Source organism: Nanorana parkeri, unplaced genomic scaffold (genome assembly GCF_000935625.1).
Source record: "Nanorana parkeri isolate BGI_ZX_2015 unplaced genomic scaffold, ASM93562v1 scaffold57, whole genome shotgun sequence".
Lineage (NCBI taxonomy): Eukaryota > Metazoa > Chordata > Amphibia > Anura > Dicroglossidae > Nanorana > Nanorana parkeri.
Window position 1 is genome coordinate 549,527 of NW_017306325.1, and position 24,507 is coordinate 574,033.

A 24,507-nucleotide genomic window follows, 5' to 3' on the forward strand; every position below is an offset into this window, starting at 1 on the left:
GGGTAGGGGGGGAAGGGTGGAAGAGGGGTGGCGACAGTGTCCCAGGTTGCTAAGAGCTCTAGACAATCTGTGATGCTCTGTCCGGCATCTCTCTGAGCTCATTGACGTCATTGGTTTGGCAGGGAGCTGAGCAGGATGCTCTAGCTGGCAAAGCTCCTGGCAACCCATTAACTTCAGTGAGCTGGGCAGGAACGGACATAGAGCCGCTGACAGCACGGCTCTAACACAGCCACCTGACCCCCTGCATCGAATCTAGACAATCTGTGATGCTCTGTCCGGCATCTCTCTGAGCTCATTGACGTCATTGGTTTGGCAGGGAGCTGAGCAGGATGCTCTAGCTGGCAAAGCTCCTGGCAACCCATTAACTTCAGTGAGCTGGGCAGGAACGGACATAGAGCCGCTGACAGCACGGCTCTAACACAGCCACCTGACCCACTGCATCGACCGTACCATCAGCAGCACCCGCTGTACCCACTTCCCCCCATTCTACTGCTGCAGGTGGCATATGGGGTAGGGACTGTGCTAAATACACCCATTACACTTCTTACAGGCATTCTTTTACAAAGCAATAATTTCATATACCTGGCACCTTGTCCACAAGAGTTTGATAGAATTTGCTGTTTTTCCTATAGCAATCAACCAGATTCTTCTTAGGAAAGTTTAGGAAAGGAAAGGGTAGGAAAAATCTGATCGGATGATGAAAGAAAATTCTCCTTTCTTACACTATGGGGTCTATTCACAAAGCTGCCGAAGGATCTGGCCGTAGCTTTGGCCAATCCTTCGGCTGGCTTCGGCCCCAGGACCCCTTCGGTTCAGGAGAACCGAGGGGGTGCTGTACGGGCTATTCACAATAGCCCGTACAGCTCCCGATCATGGCTGAGCAGCTCAGTCGAGCGCTGAGCCGTGCTGAAAGCCAAAGCTGGCCGAGCGGCTGGCCATTGGATGAGACCCATTGTAGTGGTACCAGTAGTGTACACAATACCGAAATGTCGTTTTTTTTTTTAAATTGTCAGATACAACAGTAATTGAGCTATAAGTTATATACTACTTTCCAGTAGGTATATAGGTTTACTGTTGCTGGATCCAAAAACACAGTGGATAGTCTGTGTTTAAGCACTATCACTAAATTTGTGTTGTGTCTGGTGCTCTCCTTAAACTATCTACTTATCAATCAATACTTTGGTTATGCAAAAGTATATTAGTATACCCTTTATATACTTTATGTGGTACTTTATATTGTACCATATCCTTAAAAAGTGCAGAAAGTTTCCAAAAGCCGATCGTGAAAATGTCAAATTCATTAACTTGTGAAAAAGTAGAAGTTAGCAAATCCCTATGTTATATTTACTCCTAAACACTCAAAAGCTACTTTTGGACCTGTTAATTTGTGTTTTTTTTTAATCAGTAAGAAAGCGAGGAACATATGTGATCATCTGAAGAGCTGCAACTTAATGAAGTAGAACACAAACAATATAACATAAAAATCTATGGTTCATTACGCTTTATCCCCTACAAAACTCTGAAACAAAATGAATCAAGGTGGAGAAATAGACTTACTAATAAGAGACTTGGCAGGCAATACTTTCATTTAACATAGTATTATAATGAACATTCTCATAATGTGTATGCAGAGAACTGTGAGCGACAATGTTATTTTTGGCACACTTGGAAGTCTTTCACAGTTCCCACGCACTAAACATTCTCAGGTGCTTACAGCACTTTATAAATGAATCACTGCATTCACACTAATACTGTGCTGGCACCAGTGTGAATTGCAACTGATTTCCTGCTCTGCTAGTATACATGTCACATACCTACTGCTGCACTATAAAATGAATGTTTTACCCATCTGTAAGCTAAAGCAGTGATGACCTTAAATACAGAAAAATATCTATTAACTGTATAATGAATGAGCATCAAGCCAAGCCAACCTTAGCAAAGAGGCAAATAGCATTTGCCATGGATCCATAGAAATAAAGGATGTAAATAGTACCATAGATTCAATGGGAAATTGTTTTGCCTCTCTCTACTGGAGGGATCCCCTGCTAAGGATGCCTCATTAAATAATAACGGTATTTAATACTAAGGCACACTAAGGTGCCTACTCTACACAACTGGTGCAACAGGTAAGTAGAGGTAAGACAATGTTTATTTGACTACATATTTATTTCTGTGACTTCATTTGGACTTACTGTATTATCTCTGAAAAAAAACAAAAAGACAAAGATGTTTTTTCATAGTGTGTTCTGTAACTTGCTTCAACAAAACAGCTAACACCATTCTGCAGTTTAACAACGGTCAGAATCATAAAATAAAATTTCAGTAGAATAAAAGTTAACTAGAGTGGTTTTGTACTACTGCATTCCGCTGCTTAAGGTCAATAAATCATAAGTTACTTCTGTATGCTGTCTGTTTTGCACTCTTGAACTTATTGATAATTGAAAGGTAAAGCCTTTGCATTAGGCAGGATACAAGTGATGAAGCTATAGTCTCAACCAAGTTCATCCCATTTTTAATGTTTTACAGCTTACTGGGTGGACAGCTGAAGCAGGATGTCTTATGTCTTCATTCTGAAGGTTTAGACAACTACATACCTCACTAATCATCACAAAACTTCTAATCGAAAAGCAGTAATATAGTCAGGTAACTTTTGTGAATGACTCCTATTGCCTTTGAAGTGGTGATGGATATGCATGGAATAGACGGCACGAAGATCACAAATAAATTCATGGAGTATAATTTATTCCTAAAGCTTATTATGCTTAGCAATATCTACATCCCTAAGTGTTAGTTTTGCAACATTTTTTATTGTTGGAAACAATGTGGAGTATGAAGTAATTACCCTATAGAGGTCAACTCCAATGAAAACTGATTGTTGGCAAGTTAAATCATCTGCTGGCTTCCTAAAGAAACAGCAATGGGAAAATCTAGCTGCAGGAGAGTGACACCTTTGTTAAGGTGCTGTGCCAAGAACATTATAACATAGAAGCCTCAGAATGTTTTAGTGACTGTATACACATGTGTTTTAAATGTTAGAACTGCTCTTTTCTCCATACAAGTCATTGAGAATAAAAAATCAGTTTGGTGCATCTTAGAAGGAGGTCAAATGCAGATCAGAAGTACCTGTATAGAAACCCAGATCAAATGCAGATCAGAAGCAGTGGCATAACAATCGCCATAGCAACCCAGGCGGCTGCTATGGGGCCCGTGCACAGGGGGGCCCGGTATCCCTCTGATGCCGCCTGGGTCGCTATGGCGTCTCGGGTGCTGGCTGTCACTGACATAGCTCAGCAGCTGCTGTGAAGGAGAGCGTCCCCCCTCACAGCCGCTGCGGAGCTGTGTCTTTGACAGCTAGCAGATGCAGCAAAATAGGCCGGTTACACCGGCATTTTCAGTAAAGGAGGCGGGGCCTGTTTAACAGCAACCCCGCCTCCTCTCACATCACTGGCCAGCGATCTAAGAGCAGGTGGGGCAAGTGATGTAAGAGGAGGCGGGGCCCGTCGATAGGAGGCGGAGCCCAGGAACGGAAGAGAGGGCAGGGGCCCGGCGGCGGCGGCGACCACGGAGGTGACAGGTAAGAGGTGTACAGCGCAACTGAGACCTTGCAGAGCCCACCATAGACATTCTATGGTGGGCTCTGCAAGTGGCATAACTAGCAATCACGGGGCCCCATACAAAATTTTGCTATGGGGCCCTGTGTTTTCTAGTTACGCCCCTGATCAGAAGTAAAGAAATTCAGGTAGAATTTAGCAGCAACTCAAAGTGGTCTCAAATACAAGTTGAATGTGCCTGAATGTGTACTGCTTTTTGCCAATCAAGTATGGGTGGATTTAGTTTGCTCTTTTGTCAAGTACAGCCATGAGTTTTACATAACAGCAGGATAGTAAAAATGTCAAACAAAAGGTTTGGAAAAGTCAAATGACATAAATGAAGAGAATGGCTATTTACTGTCAAAGAAGCACCCAGAATTGTACCTTCTCTCGAGGTGATGCTGAGCTAGAACTAAATCTTCTTGGCAGTCTTGAAGCATTGGCTGAAGCTCCTCCTGAGGGGATGGAGTGAGTGTGGCAGTAGACTGGTGGCTGTAGGACACGGCAGCTGGAGAAGAAGCAGCACCTCTAATTGGGGGTGTAGGACCTCTCTCATCTTCTTCTTCTAGCTCATCTTGCTGGAGATACATTCTTGTTGGTGGCATGGGACATGGTAGTTCTCTCTCATAGCTTGTAATATATTTGAAAATAAGACTGAATTTTAGAATACACACTATTTTTATATACAGTATGCAACCTAAGTCATAATATTGTACTTCCCTTTGTAAAAGTGTAATTCCTTGGCTCATGTGACATGAAAATGTTTGTAAGAACAGGCAGCATCACTAGGTGTATAAATATTTGGGACACATATTTGAAGCTATTTCAAATAATGATCAATATATTTTCAGCATAATTAAGGAGAGTGACTAAACCCCCACTGAAACATTTTTGTAGTATAAGCTTATGATTAAAGAGCACATGTCATAAGAGATATATGGGGGGTTGCCATTGCATGGTTCCTTCTGAAAATGCTAGTTGGCTGGTTCTTTTTGGATTCAATATTTCTGAGACATGGGTACAGTTACAGACAATGTTACTTGCACATCATCTGACACATCAGGTCAATTATCAGCAGTTGTGAATTGACCCAAAACTTTTATTGCCCTTAAACCAATCCATGTTAATAAGGGTGATTAATATTATCCAATAGATTAATAGCTGCATTTTAAGCTAACAACATTTTCTTAAATTATTTAGAGACCCCTCACCCCTATCATTTTGTTCCCATAGCCCCAAGTGGTATGTATACCCCTGATTATGAACCCTTGATCTATACATATTTGTTTTTTTACCTTTCATCAGCACTCAGAGGATACTCCTCACCACCCCCATGTGGAGGTGGATGTGCTGGGGGTGGTGGCAGCAGATCGGCCCAGTTCATTCCAGCTTGTTTAGATACTTTGGGTCCACGTGTTCCTTTTTTATGACCTTGGCTCCCTGCAACAAAAAAAGGGATGCTAAGTACATAGCACAGGTCTGGCGCTACCAAAATCTTTAGTAAATCATTAGGAAAAATGATGAGACATAAATTACCCAGAAACATATTTATTAAGTTAATAGCTAATAAATACCTAAAATTCCATAAAGTCACAAATGAATTTTACTAGCAACACCATTTAGAGTGATCTTCCTCCAGCTATTAATTGCATTATAGATTATCATCTAAAACAAATGAGCTGTAGACATATTTTCTCAAGTGCTTTCTTTTACTATTTAATTGCTGCAGCCCAAAATACAATCTGATCCTGATATGATCTATTAACGTTTCACTGTTGCATTAATTCACTGAGTATACATCATTTGTACTTGTCCAAAAAATTGTTTTAGGCAAAATTTAATTATTTTTTTTCACTTAGGAAAGCAGCGCCAGACAAGCATTTAATTGTTGCTGCAAAAGGGAAATTTATCCTATGCTAAAGTAACAATTTCATTATGGGGCTTAAAAGAGCAATGAAGGGGCAATTGGAGGAACTACCACGGACATGAGGGAGGGTACGTTCACTTCCAAGTCACAAAGCTGGATGGCACTTTAACTGTTTGCCCATTCAGGTTAACATTAATGGCAATCCAATAAGTAGCACACCCTTTGCTCTCTTTCCGCTCCTTTAATCTCCGGGGAGCAAAGAGAATTACCCTGAGCTTCCAGGTACAGGGGAGCATGTGAATCACTCTCCTCCTTCCTCCCATGTGACAGCCCTGGTGCCTGGCGATTGGTCACCTAGGAACCAGCACTGTCACATGGGGGTGAAAAGAGAGTCCTCAGCACTATGTAATAAAGAAAGGGACAGTTAGTTGGATAGAGAATAGGATGCAGAGAGATTCTCATTTTTTGCAGAAGTTTTGCACTTAGTAGTTTTGCACGTAGTGAACTGACAAATGCTTTTGTAATGTTTTCATTTAGAGTCACTACGTAGTAGTGATGATTACTGCAGAAAACGTTGGTTTATTTCACAATGCATAACTTGTAAAACATCCAAATCACTACCTGAAGTGCTGCTTCCTCGATCTGAGCTGTTGTATGATCCACCAGTATTCTGATCATGAGCCTGGTTGTAGGGAATAGTAGATGGTATAGTGTCCGTGACCCGATAATCTAAAAAAAAAGACAAACACATGATTTGCTGAAAACAACACCAAATACATTAACAAAAAAATGCTGTTTTAGAGAGGAAATCCAGGAATGTAAAAAGTTAACCCTTGTAGTGCAGCTACCCCACACTGCGAGGGTTAACTGTTTGATTTGGCATTTGGTTAGAAATGAAAAAAATATACTCGGCCAATCCCCTTTCCCGCCTGGCTGCTAGTCTGGCCCTGCTGCCTCTTCTCCCCTGGGCTCCCGTAGTCTTAGCCCTGCTGCTACTGCTGCCATCATCATGTCTAATGTAGTCCATTCACCTGCATTAGACGTGAGGACACCAAGGAACATACAACAGCCGGAGCAGATGGATAGAGAGGTGAGCACTCACCGCCGCAGGACCAGGAAAGTGTATCTTTTCTTATTCTGGCCTCTAGGCCAAAATAGCCCCACTGCAAGGGTTAACGTTTCACGTACCTGGAGTTCTTCTTTAACTGAACTTCAACAAAATTTAGCAAACAACTTCATATGGTAATTCTCACACACAGAACAGAGGCTCTCAAGATGTTATAAAGGACTTAGGGATGAAATTGGGGAATGAAAATTGATTTGTTAAAAATGTACTTTCAATATGAACATATATTTACCAGACCAAAGTAGACTAAATAAACTAATTTCATTGTTAGGGTTTACATACACTTTGGGTAAAAAAAGGATAAATACATCTAGCCAGGCAATGGTAAGACTCACTTGTCAAAAACGTGTTTCCTACTTCAGGATATTAGCATACATTATTACTTCCTAGAAAAATGTTGCAGCAATATTTCTTTTTTTAGGTTAAAAATAATGTCTGACAATAATATTTTCATTAAAAAAATAAGAAAATGCGTACATGAGAAAATCTCAATGTGATTTGCTATCGTCTTCAGACTAATCGCCTGAAAGAGCTTTAGGTCTAATCCCAGTCATCAGATAGGTCTGTAACTCAATATTTTCTTTATGACTCATCCGCATTAGTGTATAGCAAGTCCTATCTCCTACTGTGACTGTTGTGATGGATAGAGGAATAAAAATAGCTGTCTCCTGTATTTTTATTAACTAGAAAAGGTAACGATCGAGGTTTCCCTTGTCTAGAATGACTTCCGTAGAGGTGTCACAGGAATAAAACAGGGATTTATTAGTCATTAATTAGAAATTCAAGGAACAAAGGAGCAATAAAAACAACAAAAATGTATCTGACATGGAGTCATAAGTGTATTGTCAACATACTTGTGAAAACTACATCCTACAGTTATTAATGCTAGACTCATGCAGGGTCTGTGTGTTTACATTTGATGATTAAGAAGGAAAGACAAGTTGGGCTGTTTGATTTGAGCAATGATAACCTCACACAGGGAACAGAAGGTATCACTCTACAGAAATGGCACAGTTTCCTGTTCCATTAGTGTCTATTGAAACAAAGAGTACTGACACGTTGCTTCCGTGTTAGAGATAGATATATAAACATTAGCAAAGTAATTCTACTGTTTAGTGGTGATCTAATCACAGAGAAAGGAAGGATGCTGCTATGCTGGAGCTGCCTGCCCAATGCCATGCAGAGAAAACCAAACACCGTGACAGGTTCTTAAATACAGTGAGTGATAACATGAAGTCACAAGTGAAAATCTGACAATTTTTGCTCTGGCCAGAAAGGCTGATGTTCAGAAGATTGTTTGGGAACTGGTGTGAACACATGATGGTTTGGTAACTTCAAAGGAAGCGTGACATGAGGGGAATATGGGGGCTGCCAGAATATGTTTACTGCCTGATGCTGATCCTCTAGTTTCAATGCATTCCAAGTTACTGACCCGTAAGTATGCAGATGGGGTTTTCTGACTTTACTAGCTGTATGCTCATTCTGGGTCGGTGTGTCATATTTAATGAAACCATAAACAGCAGAGCAAGTTGCACTTTCTGCAGAAGGTCAACAAGAGCAGCATCTGTATTTTACTCATGGCAGGTTTCCTTAAGAGTGACTCTGTTGCGTTGTCAAATTAAGGTCAATGTGGCAAAGTATCTTTGAAGCTCATCCCCCGACACATTATATTCCATTAGCCCAACCAATTTGGAAAGCCATTGCAAAATAGGCGGTCCGTCTCGGTATAGAGGAGCATGCTATCTACCCCCATTACGCATTGCTTAGGCCTAGTGGTCAATCACCAGCCATGAAGACTGTCATGTGAAGAAGGGGATGATATCATAAGCTCTTTGTAAGCTCTCACACTATCTGACAAAGAGCTTATACAGGGTTTAGCTACCTAAGAAACAGAGTGGCTGTGAAGCACAAGAAAGGGGAGTAAAAGGGGGTTGGGGGTTTGGAAAATACGTTGCTACTTTGCCATGGAAAGGCAAAGTGACAGAGCCACTAGTGATCGCAATAAGGCTTTTTAAGACCACATAAAAAATGTTTCTTGTAGTGATAATGTTGACTAACCTTACAACAGGGGACCAGGAATGCGCAACTTTGTGTGTTCCTAGTTCTCAGGCCCAATGTCAAACTGAAAACTTAAGCCACAGAATGATAACTGATGCATACTGAATCCGCAAAACTTGGTCTGGGCATCTAAGCTTCAAAAAACTTTGGTCATGAAAAGGTTAAGCAGATTTCTTAATACTATACTATCTGACATTCATCGGCAGCATTTGACAACACAACAACATTTGATCACATCTTTATTTGCAACTTATTGACAACCGTTAGTCCCAGTGCAGCCTTGCACAAGTTCCTCAAACTGACACATTGAAATATCCAAATGACTGACTTCAGCATGTGATGGCCCTTCAAGTGCAATTAAATATAACAAATAAACATTTCATTTGAAGCCTCTACAAGGTAGTGAGCAATCTGTGGCACAGAGAACTGTTCTTGTTTACTTTCTCCTCAGCTATTGGAAAGACAAATCAAACTCCTAACGCGCAGACATCGCAGATAGATTCACTTCATTTATGAGAAAACCAGAACTAAATATTCCAATCAGTCACAGGGCGTCATCCGCTAACACAACGTATGTCATATTATTAGAAACGGGAGACAAATAATGCCAGAGGCTGCTTGCTTTGTATATTTGCTTTCCAGGTCCATGTCCAAAATGTTTATGAGAGGGATAAATAATACAACAGCAGCTGGGTAACAATAAGCGTTCCAGCATGCAAACAATTAAATATAAAATACAAAAAAAACTAATTTGAGGTTGTCCTTTACAGATGTGAAATCCTTTTATTTTGCAATTTGTTGCTAATACAAAGGATGTTGAAAATTTAGCCTGGAAATTATTAAAAAGGGCTTGAAATAATCTTAAAGGGAAACTATTTCATGTTTTCAGTGAATATACATTTTCAGTTATTTTACTAATTTACTTGAAATAATTACTTCTGTTTTTGTATGCTTGTTGTGTCCTATTGTTATGACTGTATTTTATATACAGATGAGAAGGTTCTTCTCTCAGTGGATGACTACATATTAGAGAGTACAAGCAGCATTCTTACTAAATGACTGCTGGAAGAAAACCAGTGACAGGATAATCCCTAGGCAGAGTGGTTTGTTTTTCATTTTTTGCCAGAAAAATAATTACGGCTGGCGTGGGGTAAAGTAAATAAATAGTCATTGAGAATATCACTCTGCAGTGGGTTTAGACAAGTCAATATAGTTTCTAGAGCAGGAAGTGGGACATCAAAATCATTGAGCAAGCTGTCAGGTGAGGGAAGGCCTGCCACAAATATACAAGTATACCAAACTGTGACACTAGCAAACATGGGGCAGTTTAACACTTCCCTCTTCTACACAGAAGAGTTAAGGATTGGGGCTGCTTAAATAAAAATGTTCCATGTTTGTTTAATCATGTGTGCCTCCCTGTATAACCATGTGCGCCTAAGACAACCCAAAACACTCTCCAGTAGACTAGAGAAGGCCCAACTATTGTAAACAAATAATCAAAATTGGGAGTAATGTTTGCTATTATGGGTCATTTATGTTCAGCCTTAGGTATACATTCGCAACTTTACAATCTATGCTTTTACTATTAGCAGACGCACATCTTTAACATGATCAGAGTCCCTTTTAATCTGGTGCAGCCCTACTTCTGTACACTTCTGAAGTTTCAAGTTCAATTGGATTGTATATTGTCTCAATTAACTGTCCAGTCTTCCTGTTCTGTAGTGAAATTCTTGTAAATCTGCCATGAGTAGCCTGAGCTGGAAAAGTGTTGCTCACTATAAAACATTTTCATTGATACTTTATAGACTGGATAGATGTGCATTACATTTACTGACCACACTTGTGCATTAAAATGGGTCAAGTACACGCAGCCACCTAAGTAGGAGTGTCTATTTAAATTTAGAAGTTGTCAGGCTGTAGTCAGCCTGAGTTTGATTGATAATTTCTGAGTCTATTCTAAGTTCTGGTTATGTTTTGCTTTTGCCTGCTGCTGAGGAATGCCCTTGGCAATAGCATGGGAGGCTGTAATAATTAGAGTTATAAATATTTATATCTCCCTGACCAACCACTAGGAGATGTATTGCCAGCGGCACAGGCTTGGAAAAGGTATACTGTACATATTCAGGAGTGACTTTGAAAGTCAGTCTTCCCTCAGGTCTTCTGCCTGGGGGAGGGATGCAGTTGTATATCTGATCCTCCTAGGCCTGCTGCCTTAGGAGGGTGATCATGTGCTTGGACAGAGTGGGAATTGTGATACCATGAAGGAACTTCAGCTTGAATGAGGTACCTGAGAAGCTGGGCATAAACGTGTTGCTTGACTGTGACTCCTAAGGTGATTTCTCCACAATGAGTCAAGTAGCTGGACCATCCAGTATTGTACAGACAGAAGATTATTTAACAGAATGCCAGGTTAGCTTAAAGGTAATCTATCTGTGAGGGCTGTAGAGAGCCATTAAACTCCTTGTTTGCATCTCAAATGCCTAGCACGCATCTATTCATATTTCTGCACTATTGCCAAGGACCAGACCCTGAGGTGAAATACTAACCCAGCCTGCCTATAGGGTCCTTCATATGCACTATGGGGTCAGAGGGGTGCTACACACATCCATTGCACTTTGCTACTAAAGAGGAAGTACAACATGCATATGTAATTAAAAAATATGGATTTACCAACGCTCATATTTGAATAATATTTCTAAACAAATACAGTGTTTTACTTATTTATAATAATTATTTACATTAAATGGTTACATCTACAGATAAAAAGGTAGTAGCACTCCAGTAACCATACTTTCAATGCTGTTCCTTGTTGTTACTGTTCATATATACAGTATTTCATAGCACTGCAATTCTGTAATGAATAGAAATGAAGGTAGCCACACATAGCTTGCGCCTTCCTCACATAAAGGTCACTTGTGTTGAGCAGCAGAGCCGGGTCACATGAAATGATCCGCTGTACAGCTGTGATAGGACACGGCCTTTTACTGGGGCACTTTGCGCTTTATTATGTGGTGACTCGCAGAAATATGTTTAATAGTTCAAAGCTGGCACTGATCTGGATCCTGGGGACACCGCTGCTGCAAATCATGTTATTAAAGTGGATTGCATGCTTCCATAGCCTGAAGCCCTAAAAAAACTGACTGACATACCTTTTTTTTTCCCCTTAAGTTCAACATATTACAGTTAATGAAATACATCCTAAGAAGTGAACTGTTCTGCTGGTGATTGCAGAAGGCTTCTGATGGAACAAAAAGAAAAACATGTAGTACTGCTGGCATGATATACGTACAAATATACTATAATAGCAGTACTTAACTCTGCAGTTATGCAGCTATATGTGTGTGTCACCATTGTGATATTTTAATAGCAGTACTTAGCTCTTTAATTATATAGCTATGCATGTGTGTCAAGATTAAAATATAAGGGTATTACAGTTCAGAGAAGAGTACCAGAATAACCTATTAAAATATGAGATTTCACAGGAGCAACACCATCACTATGAAATTATTATTATGACATTGCTGCAAGTAACATACCAGTTCTCTACATATGGGCTAATAATTGAGAGCAAATTAGTTTTCCATTGATGTCAGTTGGGGCATATGTCCCAGCTAAGAAGCCCTTCCACCATAGGCAGCAGCTTACACTCACCTCTGTGGTAAATTAAAAAGGTATTGCAAGCGCAACAAAAACTTCACACAATATGGTGTGTTACTTCTGTGACCCATTTTATGAATTAATTACAACAGCATTTCTCAACCTTCTTACCCCAGAGGAACCCTTGAAATAATTTTCAGGTTTTAGGGTACCCTTGCTAAAACCAATTCATTGGTGGTCAGTGGGAGTGGCTGGTAGGACACTAGACAACTAAAATATTATTATGTTGATTCAGCTGGCTATGCCAAGTATTTTTGGCCCCTGAACTATGCATGCACCATCAAATTGAAAGTCAAACACTTGCAGCCACTGGAGGAACCCTAGGGTTCAACAGAATCTTGCTTGAGAATTGCTGAATTAGAGCCCGTCTCTACAAAGAGGCAGATGAAGCACTTACCGGATGAAATAAAAAAATATAAATAGCATTGCTGCGGGAAACATACAGGCTAAGAATTAACAGCAATTATGCACACATTACTTTTCCAGTGATGTCAGTGAAGGTAATGAATTAGAGTCTGCAACTACCAAGAAGTGATCATCAACATGGGACTAACAGCACATAACAATGTTAGAAAAAGTGTGTGAAAAAAATTTCAAAACACACATCTATAAATTAGTGGACAATGGCCCTATATTTGTCTGTTGGCTCCTAGATTGAACTGATTAGCGTATGGATACCAGGGATCCATGTCCAGTACTGATAGGGAGATATAGATGCAAGAAAGTGTTCAAAGCATTTCCCACTGTATTCAGCTACTCTATTTTTTGATCCAAACCAGGAGCAATGGACAAAAGTAATATGTATGGAATTGGTATCTATGCTCTGTCAAGTGTTCTACCACATTTTTGGGAAAGTAAAGAGAGAAAATACCAACGATTATAGAATCTATTTGAAATTTGCCATTGATCTACCAAATCTGGACATGTAATATATGATGTAGACTTGATTGTATGTTTTTTAACTGGCAATGGAGTGAATATGCTGGTCTGTGAGTAAATGGACCAACAAGAACCATTTGATCTACAGAGCATTTCACTTGAGTGTGCTACATCTTCACACCTATTTTGCCTATACCAGTTCCACTTATCTGGGCTATACAAAGTACTTATTTGTATGTAATATAGTCCATATACGGGCACTTATTTAATGATGACACAAGACATACATCTCTATATATTAGACAAGCCCCTACCAGCCTATACACTAGTCTAGGGAAGCAAATGTGGATAAGACTTGCACAGATTTGACCAACATATAAATGAATGGTAAGAGGTCCATAGGAACTTGTTTTAATTGACTAGCTTAGACTTGCTCACCCCACAGATCATATATACCTATCAAATATCTGTTTATTAAAATGATCTGAATATGTGTCAAATCCCTGTTCAGTAAATCGTATGCAAAAGTGTTCTGAAGCACATATCGATAATGACGGTGTAAGAGCAGTTTGGTGATAACATCATTCTTCTCTCACAATTTTGTCATCTAATGGCCACACGTCTGAAAACTATGTGCCTCTGTGTACATATCTTCACCCCTGTCAGCTGTGGGGGTGTGTCTGTTTGTACAGTATATATATATATATATACACACACACACACACATAGACACAAATTATATGCTTGATAAAACACGATCCGATTAATTAATTTCAATACCCCAGCAATAAATGGGCTCACAACAGACACAAAGATTCAAATTGCCATCTGTGTTTAATCAGAGGTTCACCGTGCAGCAATTGTACAGTATCCTCCTCATGAATTAAATATCTTATGTTTCATCTCCCAATCCTTCATCCACTATAACACTTAGATGGAATCTCACCATATTAATTTTCTTTTATTTGATTTTATTTCATCTGTGGCTTATTATTTGCAGCGTTAAATTCAGTTGCAAAGGTTAGGAGAGTGCTAATTAACTTTTTGACACTGTTAATCTCGATCTGCTGCATTTACATGTATAGTAGCTCGGCGGTTCGGCGCAGCTAGTAGGAGACTGAAAAAAGCTGCGCCTGGTTATTAAAAAGATCTAAGCCTGAAATCCCAGAAGACTTCAACTTCTAATAAAAGTAATAACAAGAAGTGGCAAGCATGGAGCTCTCTAGCCAAACACTGGGGAATATATAGTTTCACTAATATGAACAAGACTTCCTAACATGCACACACACAAAAAATGTCTGCTGCATATGGCTGATAATACTAACAGAGTCTGGGAATCTGTGAAAGTTAAGAGGAGATGATACATAAAATGTAAAAAAAAATAAAGAAAAATTAAACTTTTTGTTTATACCAATTCTTTTAAACAATCTGCATTGTCCTATAGCTTCTTCTTCTAACACTTGGACTGGAGTTATGATAAAGTCGAAAATAAGCAGTGTGGCTCATTGAATAACATATTTTGTAGCTTTTGCTAGATTGTGGGGTTTTAAAGCTGAACTCCAGGTGCAAAAATATGTATTTAAATCCATTCCCCAATAGCCCTAATGGATATAAATCCAATTTGTTTTCATCAAATTCATTTACAAACCCAGGTAATAACTTTTACAATTAATGATAACATCACTGTGCTGCAAATAAATTGCAGATAGCAGAACTTCAGGCTGCCTGTAGATAACTATAGGAGTGGGGGCAGTCAACCTGCACAAGATGAGAGAGCAGGAGTGACTGGTCTATATTTCAGGAAACTCATGTACAAAAACAAAAGTGTTCGAGTCAGTCCATGCTAGATAACTGTACAGAACTTAAAATATACAGTAAGAACACCAACATTTAGGTAAATACAACAGTCTCTTGTATTTAGACAAATATTTTTTTTAGCCCAGAGTCCAGCTTTAAATCACCTAATGGTTTTCTTCAATCTTGTGTAGACTCCTTCGGTTATGCAGAACATTTCCAGGAATTTACTAGTCACCTCATGCAATATTTCATAGGTAGTATAATTCTCTCTGTTAAATTATTTGTTTATTCTCCATAAGGACAAGAACAGGAAGAGCTGGAACATCCAAAGGGTTATGAATATCCAGAAATGCAAGGGGGTAGAAAGGAAACCAGGTACTATATGTAAACCATCAGGTTACTCACCAGACTCTACCTACAGCTGAAATGTTACTTTTATATGGATTGACCTTTCAAGATGTTTAAAATAACACCTGTACGTATGCCCTATAAAAACAACCAATCAGATTCAGATTGATCATCTAAATGTAGTGATCAAATGTAGGCTTGGCTGTTAACAGGCAACAAAGGTAATGCTTCATTGACATGCTTTCATAAAGCAGAATCCCCTGTCTTGCACCACAGCAACCAATCAGAATGAAGTCAACAATGGAAAATAAGTCAGAAAATGAGTTGGAAGCTGGCTGGTGGTTGTGGGCAGCACGTACAGTCCCTATTGAACCTGTATTTATGAACAAAGTCCTATTTTCACCCGCTTAACAGAAAAGTAAAGCTTTACTCTACCTTTATTGATTTTATTTTGCTCCATGATGTTGTACTGCATCGGGGCAATGTCAGGCTTGTGTTGTGCTGATGGTTTCCAGTGTTTGTCATCCATATCTGCACTTGAAGAGTTTATGTTGTTGCTTATGTTTGACTGAATGAGCTGAGTGGTGGCATAGGGAGTGGGCTGCCCCACTGGAGTGACAAAACGGCCATCCTTCAGATTTGGACTATTGAAGGTTTTCATCTCATTTATTTTGTTGCTTAAGTCCACATCACCATAGACAGCAGAATCGGGCACCATCAGGTTGGTCTGTTTGTTGTCCAGCTGGTTGTTGTAGTTTGCTATGCAATCCGCTGGTCAAAAAACAAAAGAAATAGATGATACATAAGTGTTCAACATTTCCATACAACTGTGAGAGATGTGCTCACCTTTAGTGGTGAGGAAGCAAAACAAGTATAATGCTTTTAACTGGTTGGAATGAATGCAATTGCTGGACCACTCTTTTTACCTGCAGGGGCAAAAATGATAACTCCAGGTAGTCAAACTTGAATGTTACCAGAGAAGTGAAAACAATCAAGAGTAAAGGACCCAGGTACATCGGTCAAGGGTCAGTGGAAGTTCCAGAGCTTATGCACCTTTAAAATGGTTCTAGCTTTATGATGCTTAATGTACAGTATATGTTCACACTGTGAAGTACACACAAGTTTTGGTAGGCAGGAATATTCAGATCTTAAAAAAATATATACAGTACAATATAGATATAGTCTTGGCATATGATATACACGCCAGTAACAGAAAACAAATGTAAAAGCTTCCATGAGACCTATAAGATTTCTTAAAATTATACCAGATATAGAGTGTATATAATATCCAAACGCAACTCATTCACAGCTTTTGGCTTGAAAATGTCTATATGTTTAACATTGAATTTCTGTACCTTCTTGCTGATTAGAGGCAATTAAATCCCCGGCATATCATTTAAAAAGCACTTTAATACGCCTGATTCAGATTAACATTCCTCCATATAATTTTTCTGTGGTGGTATATTTAAAATGTTATGTTATATGTTTCCATAAAACTGGTGCTAGTCATTTACAATATCTGGCAGAGCTGCTTATATAGGGACATTAACTGCAAAAAAAAAAATATGGGACTGGATGTTCTTTTTACAAAGTGACTATACATATTAGATTAAAATAATATTCCAGTTACAATATAGAGATGCACGACTAAAAGGATTAGGATTTTGGAAGGAGCATCACAGTACCATACACATTTCATTAAACCCCATAAACTTACATTGCATGTACGACTTACATGAAGGCTGTATTCAGACCTGTGCACTGCAGTAACATGTGGTAAAATGTGCATTCTAACATGCTTTAACAAAATGCAGGATAACTTACTACTTTCAAACTTCATTTTGAATGACACCACAACATATATGTTTAAATACACCACAGAACATAGATAGAAAACATCTGGGCATTTTAGTGTGCTGCAGTGAAAACAAATGTTGCAAGTGTGTTATAATATGTGCTGTGGTGCGTGGGAGGCCCATATGAAATAATGGGCTGTCTTACTGCAATGTATAGTGATGCACAAATTATCGGAATGGAAAAATGGTAATCTGGCTGTAGAATGTAAAAGTCAAAGCAAATATTGGGGGTGAGCCTGGTGAGCTAAAGACTACTTCTATCTATCTATCTATCTATCTATCTATCTATCTATCTATCTATCTGAACCTGCTGTGGGTAAACCTATCAAAAAAGGTTTGTCTGTCTAAGACATTTGCTACCTCTGTAAAATGCTTACATTCAACAAGCAATAACAAAAGCATTTGTAGGAAAACCATATATGTACACAAATCTTCCAACCTGGATGTTTAAGTGGATATCCCTCAGCCTTAAGAATCAAGAGTGGTCAATACAAGAGCTGATTATCAAAAGAGAAAGTATAAAGCAAGCTTTCTAGGCAGATAACCGGCCCCAGCACAGATACAATAATGACTGGTCTTACCTGGTCGGCTGTAAGTGGCCAGATTGTTATCACTGCTCCCATTTCCAGATGTACAGCAGTTAATGGGACAGTCATTGTGGCTGTTCCCTGTGTTTGGCCAAGTATCAGCTAGCCATGGCTGGGTTGCAGGTTCTGCAATATTTAGGAGCCCTGGTCTGTAAAAAAAAAGTTAATTCAAAGCTATAAGTGAACACAAATTGAAAGCTATGCATGGTTTGTGACACAAATTGAACAAACAAGATCAAAATACTGTGCCCAAGACACCATTTCCCTGTATAAGCCTTGGTGGGCTTGATACATGATCTGTGTTTCAGTGTCTTTCACAAACATAAATAAAGTAAGGAGTAAAAGGCATCTACAGTAAATGCAGTTCATATTGTTGCCTTCCACAAAGCCATAATTTTCTTTTCTTTGGTTGCATAATGATCCAGGTAGAAACAGCTTTTGTGGAATATGTATGATAAAACATCTGTACACACAGTTCAAGGATATGTGTCAGAATGCAGTGAAAGCAATCTGGCATATATTTCTAAACTATAATTGCATTTATAGTTGAAGGCCCATGGTACACTAGTGATTGTGTAATTGGTGGAAACTCGCTAGTGATAGGATCACTAAGAAATAAACTGAGAACATTATTTTGTTCCTGTGGTATTACTACCTCACTAGGTGAACCAGTCAATGAGGGAACAACACTGTAGGAACAGGTAAGTATTGTTGTTACCAAATCTGTTGCTGGTGAATTTCAGACAGTGACGCGATCGCTAATGTGGCATGGCCTCTAGGTATCACACACCCACCTGTAGCAGGAAACTATTTTAAATGGAGTGTAAGCTCTATCTAAGTTCACCTCAAATTGTTACCTCACTCTGACAAATAGCAACTTGAGCCATATCTAGGCTTGTGGGTAAAAATACAATACTTTTTGAGACAACAGTCTGCAAAAAGACTTCATAGGCTAGAAAACAAATGTATTCTTAATTACTTTTAAACTGTGAACAATAACAGGTATCTATGACAAACATCTGAAGCCCTGCATGACCTTCCCAAAAATTACTTGCAAAGCCATTTCTGTGTTTAAGTATTAACTGAAGATTAAACAGACACTAGCTGATTTTATGAACACTTTAACACAGTTCAGAAATTAATTCCCTCTTTACTGGTTGCAGACAAAGCTCACCTGAGACCCAATTACAGGTCACATTTACTGGCAGCAGTAATGTAGGAGCCCTAGAGAGAGAACGAGGGACAGCATTCCTGCCTGTGTTAGACTTTTGCTACTTTGCTTTAACCAAGCTCTATGTTTTATTTGTTTGACTTCCTTCATTGGTGCACTTAGTTTGAGAGAACAAATACTGGTAATCTATCAGCAAATATTACCTACTGTCCCTGAATTTTATAGAGAGGTTGACCGGCCATGTTTGCAACAAGCACACGAACAAGGAGCATAAATAAAAACAGTGTATAGAAAAGCTGTGGGGTAATCCACAGTGACGAATCATGATAGCAGTCATTTTTCAAGCTGAACAAGAAAACTTTTCACCCAGAATACGACTGGATTCTTAGATCATTTTCATATTGTAGTGGAAGTTACAGCCTCCATCCCTTATAAAGAGGCTACTTCTAGGCCAAAACTGATTGATCAGCTCGGTTTATGAGCTGATAAAATTTCTAGGCTGCTGTGAGATCTGCTGAAAACTGCTCTGCATAAATCAACTAGAATATACAATAGATAGCAAATTCTAATATAGCCTATGTGCATTCTGACCAGGGAATTCACACCACACACAAAGTACAGCAAAAAATCGAAAAGCTATTGTTATCTATAGAACTTGTTCCTACTGACCCATATGTTGCACATTACATTGTGAGTAAGCCCTTAGTAGTAAAAAAAAAAAAAAAACCTTTTTGCCTTAATTGTCTTGGCTAAGCTTTGTAACAGGCTGGTGAGGGTTGCTTTGAACTTTTCTAATAAGGTCTTTAGCACTTCTATTGCAACAAAGGTGTTTCTTGTTAACAACATGAACAAGATACAATCCAGGTACATGGCTGGACAGTTTTACTTAAGTACAAATAATTGAACAGGTGTAACAGAGAATTAGAATATGCTAACATGCTTGATAGCACAAGCAAGCTCACTGAGAAAATACTACCATCACAATAACAGTTCACTACACTGACCTCCAACATACCAAGGTTACTACTTGAAGTTTCTGAGAGCATTATCACCAGCTCAACCTGACATTAGATGTCCTACCGTGGCTACCCACTGTACAGATAGATGCAGGCTTCTCAAGCTTCACTTTGAGCACACTGCAGAAGTTCACTAAAAGGATCAAGACTACCCTCTAACGATTTAGCAGTAACAGTTCTTCACCCACCACTCTGATATGCTGCAGCCATGGGTACCACTTGCAGCTGCCAGCATGATGAAAAGAGGAAGCACTGGCCTCCGGTCTACTTAACAGCATTTGGATTCCTGGATTCCTTGGTTTTGTGTAGACAACAGGTTCCCTTTAAGCGAACAGCTTTAGTACTTTTAATCCAGTCATATCCATTCAGAATAAAGAATGTCTGCTTGGTTTACAAAATCAGATTCAGGAAAGCATTTGTCAGCAAATTTAGCTTTATCAAAAGGGCAGAAATCATGTAGTTTAATTCAGTGTGATATATGAACGAAGGCTTGACAGCCTCCAGGTAAGGAGAACACATAAAAAACAGAGAAATGCCCTTTTAATAATCTTGTTTGCGTACTTTTAAGTTTCAGCCTAGGAAGAGATTGTCCTTGGAATACCATGTACATCATCATACTGTTAAAATTTCCATGTACTGCCAAGCGTTTTGTTCAAGAAGACGATTAGAGCATCTGTCATATCCAATAAATGACAGCAAGCAACAAAAACAGCAAAACCTTGCAGCATTAAAATCCTTAGAACAAGCCTGATCATTTGTACTGTTCAACAGTCACATTGTTTAGAGAAAGAGTGTTCAGCTAAGAAAAGAGTATAAAATATAGAGAATGAACTGCGCCAATAAGCAAGCTAACAGCTACAAGGCACTGGAATGTACACCCACTGAGTAAGAAAAGAGTATGATCCTTCACCAGGGCTAGAGTGAGCCAGAAAACGCAATCCATTTGCTGCCGTTTACATAGCTTAACGGATTTGTGTAGGGATGACCCAAATTTAACTCCAAACGTACCTCTCACTCTCTAGTTTATGTTCCATATTTCATGTTTTTTTAATACCGGGTTCTTGTAGCAGGAAATAGCTTTAATTACTTCTTGCTGGGAAAGAAAACAATATATGTACATGGTGTGGGACAGAGAAAGGTGAAGATAGGAGGAGTCCTGTAGTCCTGCAGGTAGGACTGACAGATCAATTTTGGATTTCAGAACAGCAGAGGCACTGTCTTGTCAGTCTGAACGGAAAGTTAGGAGCATGCTGGATTTGTAGCAGATCCATAGATTTTTTTTTGCATTTGCACAACACAAACTGACATGTTAAGGGCAAACCTGATGAACACTCAGTCCACGATTTCACAACCAGTGCAACTGAACTAATCATCATTAGCGATCAGGTTTAACGAATGAGTGACAAGTGAAGAAAATATGCCACGTTATCCAGCAAGCATACAAATCTCTGATTTGCTCTTTTTTTCCCTCTCATAAAAAATGGAACAATCATTTCACCATGCAGCACTTCAATAATTTGCCCATCAGGAGAAAAAGCCATGCTGGGTTCATGAAAAGGACTGCTGGAACTCTCAGGTTTCTCCAATATTCACAAGCAATACTCCTGATTTGAAAATAACCTTCACTAACCAGTCACTATAGGGGCACCCTCGTGGGCATTAATGATCTTTGTGCAAACATTGGAAGTGCTCATTATGTTTTCCAGGATTTTGAAAAATCTCTACAATTATCGTCCACATTTGGACATATAACTCACAGTTGAGAACATGTTAAAGTTATATCTAGTGGGATGTGCTGTTCAGCAGGTTTATCTCAGCTTGTAATACAAAGTATAAGTTGTATAACCAAACACTATTCTCGGAAAAGGTTGGCTCTTACTTTTACCCCTTGTGAATGTGGGGGAAGTGCAATGCTTTGTACCATACATGCCACTGCAGTTAAAATGGTGGGAGGGGACCTTCATGGGACAGGGGGACTTTTAATTAATAATTATTGCCCCATGTAAGCAATGTCTTTTAACACTCCAGATAAACAGAGCAGACTGACCAAGGGCTGGCATTGTCCTGAGTACAACTTGGAAGGCAAACAGTACATTGGGGGCAATCTTGGCTTAACTATACTTCTTTTTTTCATAAAAGGTTAAAAAGTGATGCTGATACAGGATAACTAACACGTATAAACTGCAGAACATCCATGTCTGCCTATCAGATGAGATGCAATGCAGTGAAAGTGTAATACATCTGCCCCTGTATCCCTAGTTAGGAACTGTCGGTGAGCCTGTAATATGATAACTTCCACATTGGAAAAGCTGTTGTGCAGTAAAAAACATAATATGACCCTGGATAACATTACCGAGAATAAAAAGGTGACCCGTCCTGAGCAAAATATGTATGCAGTAACTGTGGACCTCTACCAAAATTGCCAGTTCCTCCTAGGAGGTCTGATTACACTAGTTGCATACTTGTTCTAGGTCAGAAACACCAGAGGATCAGCATGACAGCCAGAGAACTAGCCAATTCTGAAGGATAGTGGCAAAGGCTGTGTGTGTTTATTTCTCATATTTAAAGGAAAACTCCACTAAACAAATATTATAGCATACACATTTGGTACACAAGCCATTTTGTAATTTAATGTTATTAAAAAAAACTACCTTTCCATTTCAATCTAAAGCTGCTGTAATTTTTTACAACTGTTCAAAAAGTTAAATGCAATATGGCAACCTGGAGGCATTCTATGTACTATTAGTGTATGGAATGTCACCCCAGAAAATAGGATTTTTGTACTCACCGTAAAATCCTTTTCTCTACGTTTATTGAAGGACACAGGGAACAGATCTAGGATCATGTACTGTAGGCATGATCCTAGAGCTGTTCCCTGTGTCCTTCAATGAACGGAAGAGAAATATAATCTTCAGCTTGTGTGAATGGCTCACTGCCTTTCTCAAAACTTTGCACAAAGATAGTCAAATGTTAGGTAATCATTACAGCAATAGGAATCTCATTTTAGCTAGATACTTCTTAAGGGTTAACTTCTTCAAAGGGGACACAGGCACTGCAACTTTCATCATTAGAACACTGAAAGTGAACCAGGTAGGCATAATGAGTGCATAACCTTCCATTCAGGAATGCGTTTAGGCAGGACATGATGAGACAAACAAGGTAGGAATCTGCAACACAATTTGGTAAAATCCCTGCAATTGGTCCACCAGAGGGGACTATGTTTTTCTCAACAAAAATGCGAGTTACATTTTAAGGTTCTTTTTTAATATGCAGAATAAATAGGCTGATTTCAACACCTGAAGCCTGGTGATTGTAAATTGGGGTCAGTGAACAAACCAGTTTAGGAACATTGACCTGATCTACTCTTTAAAGAAGCCTTGGTGCTCCTTTGTACCGTGCACCTCACTGCTGTCTTTTGTAACAGAAGAGCTCCCTCTGGTGGCGGCCAGATGCAAACGTCAGAAAACCGGTCTTCACTTAATTATGTGCACATATTTAGTTTGGTAAATAAACACATGTTTGCTGACAGATAAAATCAGCAACATGCTGTTTGCCTCACTTAATTATGCTGAATATATGCCAGAAAAATAATAATAAATAAAATATGAGGTAGACTGGTGCAGGTCGAATCTTCAAAGGACACATAAAAGGAAGATTTAAGCTCCTCAGTAAAACACAGAGCCTGCAGCACGTTGTTCCCTATAAAAACAGAATGACAAAAGATATGTATGTTTTTGTCAGGAAATATATATTTTCTCACCTTCCCGCACTGCTTACAGCTTCCCCGCCTCGCTGATACGCCACTGGAAAAGGAAAAGAAAGAATACGTATGTTTGAAAACAATGAACACACGGGGAAAAAAAGCCAAAAGCGGCAACATTCAGCCATGACTAAATAAAGATACAAGATGGATGACGGTGATCTATATTAGCCGTGCTGTTTGGTCAATCAACATATGCTAATTTACAATTTACCTAACATATTCGGCGTGTTATTTCCTCTCAGAATCTGTTCAGTGACAAGCACCTGATAACAGGAGCGATAAATCTTTAAGATGGAAGAGAAATGCACAGAGTATGACAACCTGTTTTGATGCGAGATTGATCGCCGAGATTCTACTGTGTCATTTCTAGCATAACAGATCGCTTGTTCTGCTCAAGGACAGCTTGGAGAATAAACAAGAATTTATTCTCAGAACAAAAGCTGACTCGTTCAGGCTATTTTGGGTCATGCTGGTTGCTAAGCCTTTGAGGCATTTTGACCACAAGTTAATGTCTCATGGTTAGAAGTGAATATTCCAGATCACTTAGGCCTTTTTTGTAAGCCACAGGGCAGGGAACCTTTGCCCTCCAGCTGTGGTAAAACTACAAATCCCATAGTGCTTTCGCTTTTGGGAGTCATACATGTGCCTGTCAAAGTCTTGCAATGCCTAATGGGACTTGTAGATCCAGAATAGCTGGAGTTCTAAGGTTGCCTATCTTTGATCTAAGACATGACACCTATGCTGTTCCATTATGCTTGTACAGGGTTTGGAAGTTTCCTTTGAGCTTAGGGA

At 39.2% G+C, this 24,507-nt stretch overlaps 1 protein-coding gene across 2 annotated transcripts in view; it reads right to left on the bottom strand.

The window, feature by feature from the left end:
- ROBO1 (roundabout guidance receptor 1) overlaps positions 1-24,507 on the bottom strand; it is a 367,253-nt gene that overhangs the window by 18,936 nt on the left and 323,810 nt on the right. For both annotated transcript variants that reach the window (XM_018576154.1, XM_018576153.1), the window contains 6 exons: positions 23,713-23,755; positions 17,760-17,914; positions 15,758-16,093; positions 6,079-6,186; positions 4,886-5,030; positions 3,975-4,220 (listed from right to left, as the gene is read on the bottom strand). In XM_018576154.1, coding sequence (XP_018431656.1) covers positions 3,975-4,220; positions 4,886-5,030; positions 6,079-6,186; positions 15,758-16,093; positions 17,760-17,914; positions 23,713-23,755 — 1,033 coding nt within the window. The remainder of the gene's footprint in view (positions 1-3,974; positions 4,221-4,885; positions 5,031-6,078; positions 6,187-15,757; positions 16,094-17,759; positions 17,915-23,712; positions 23,756-24,507) is intronic.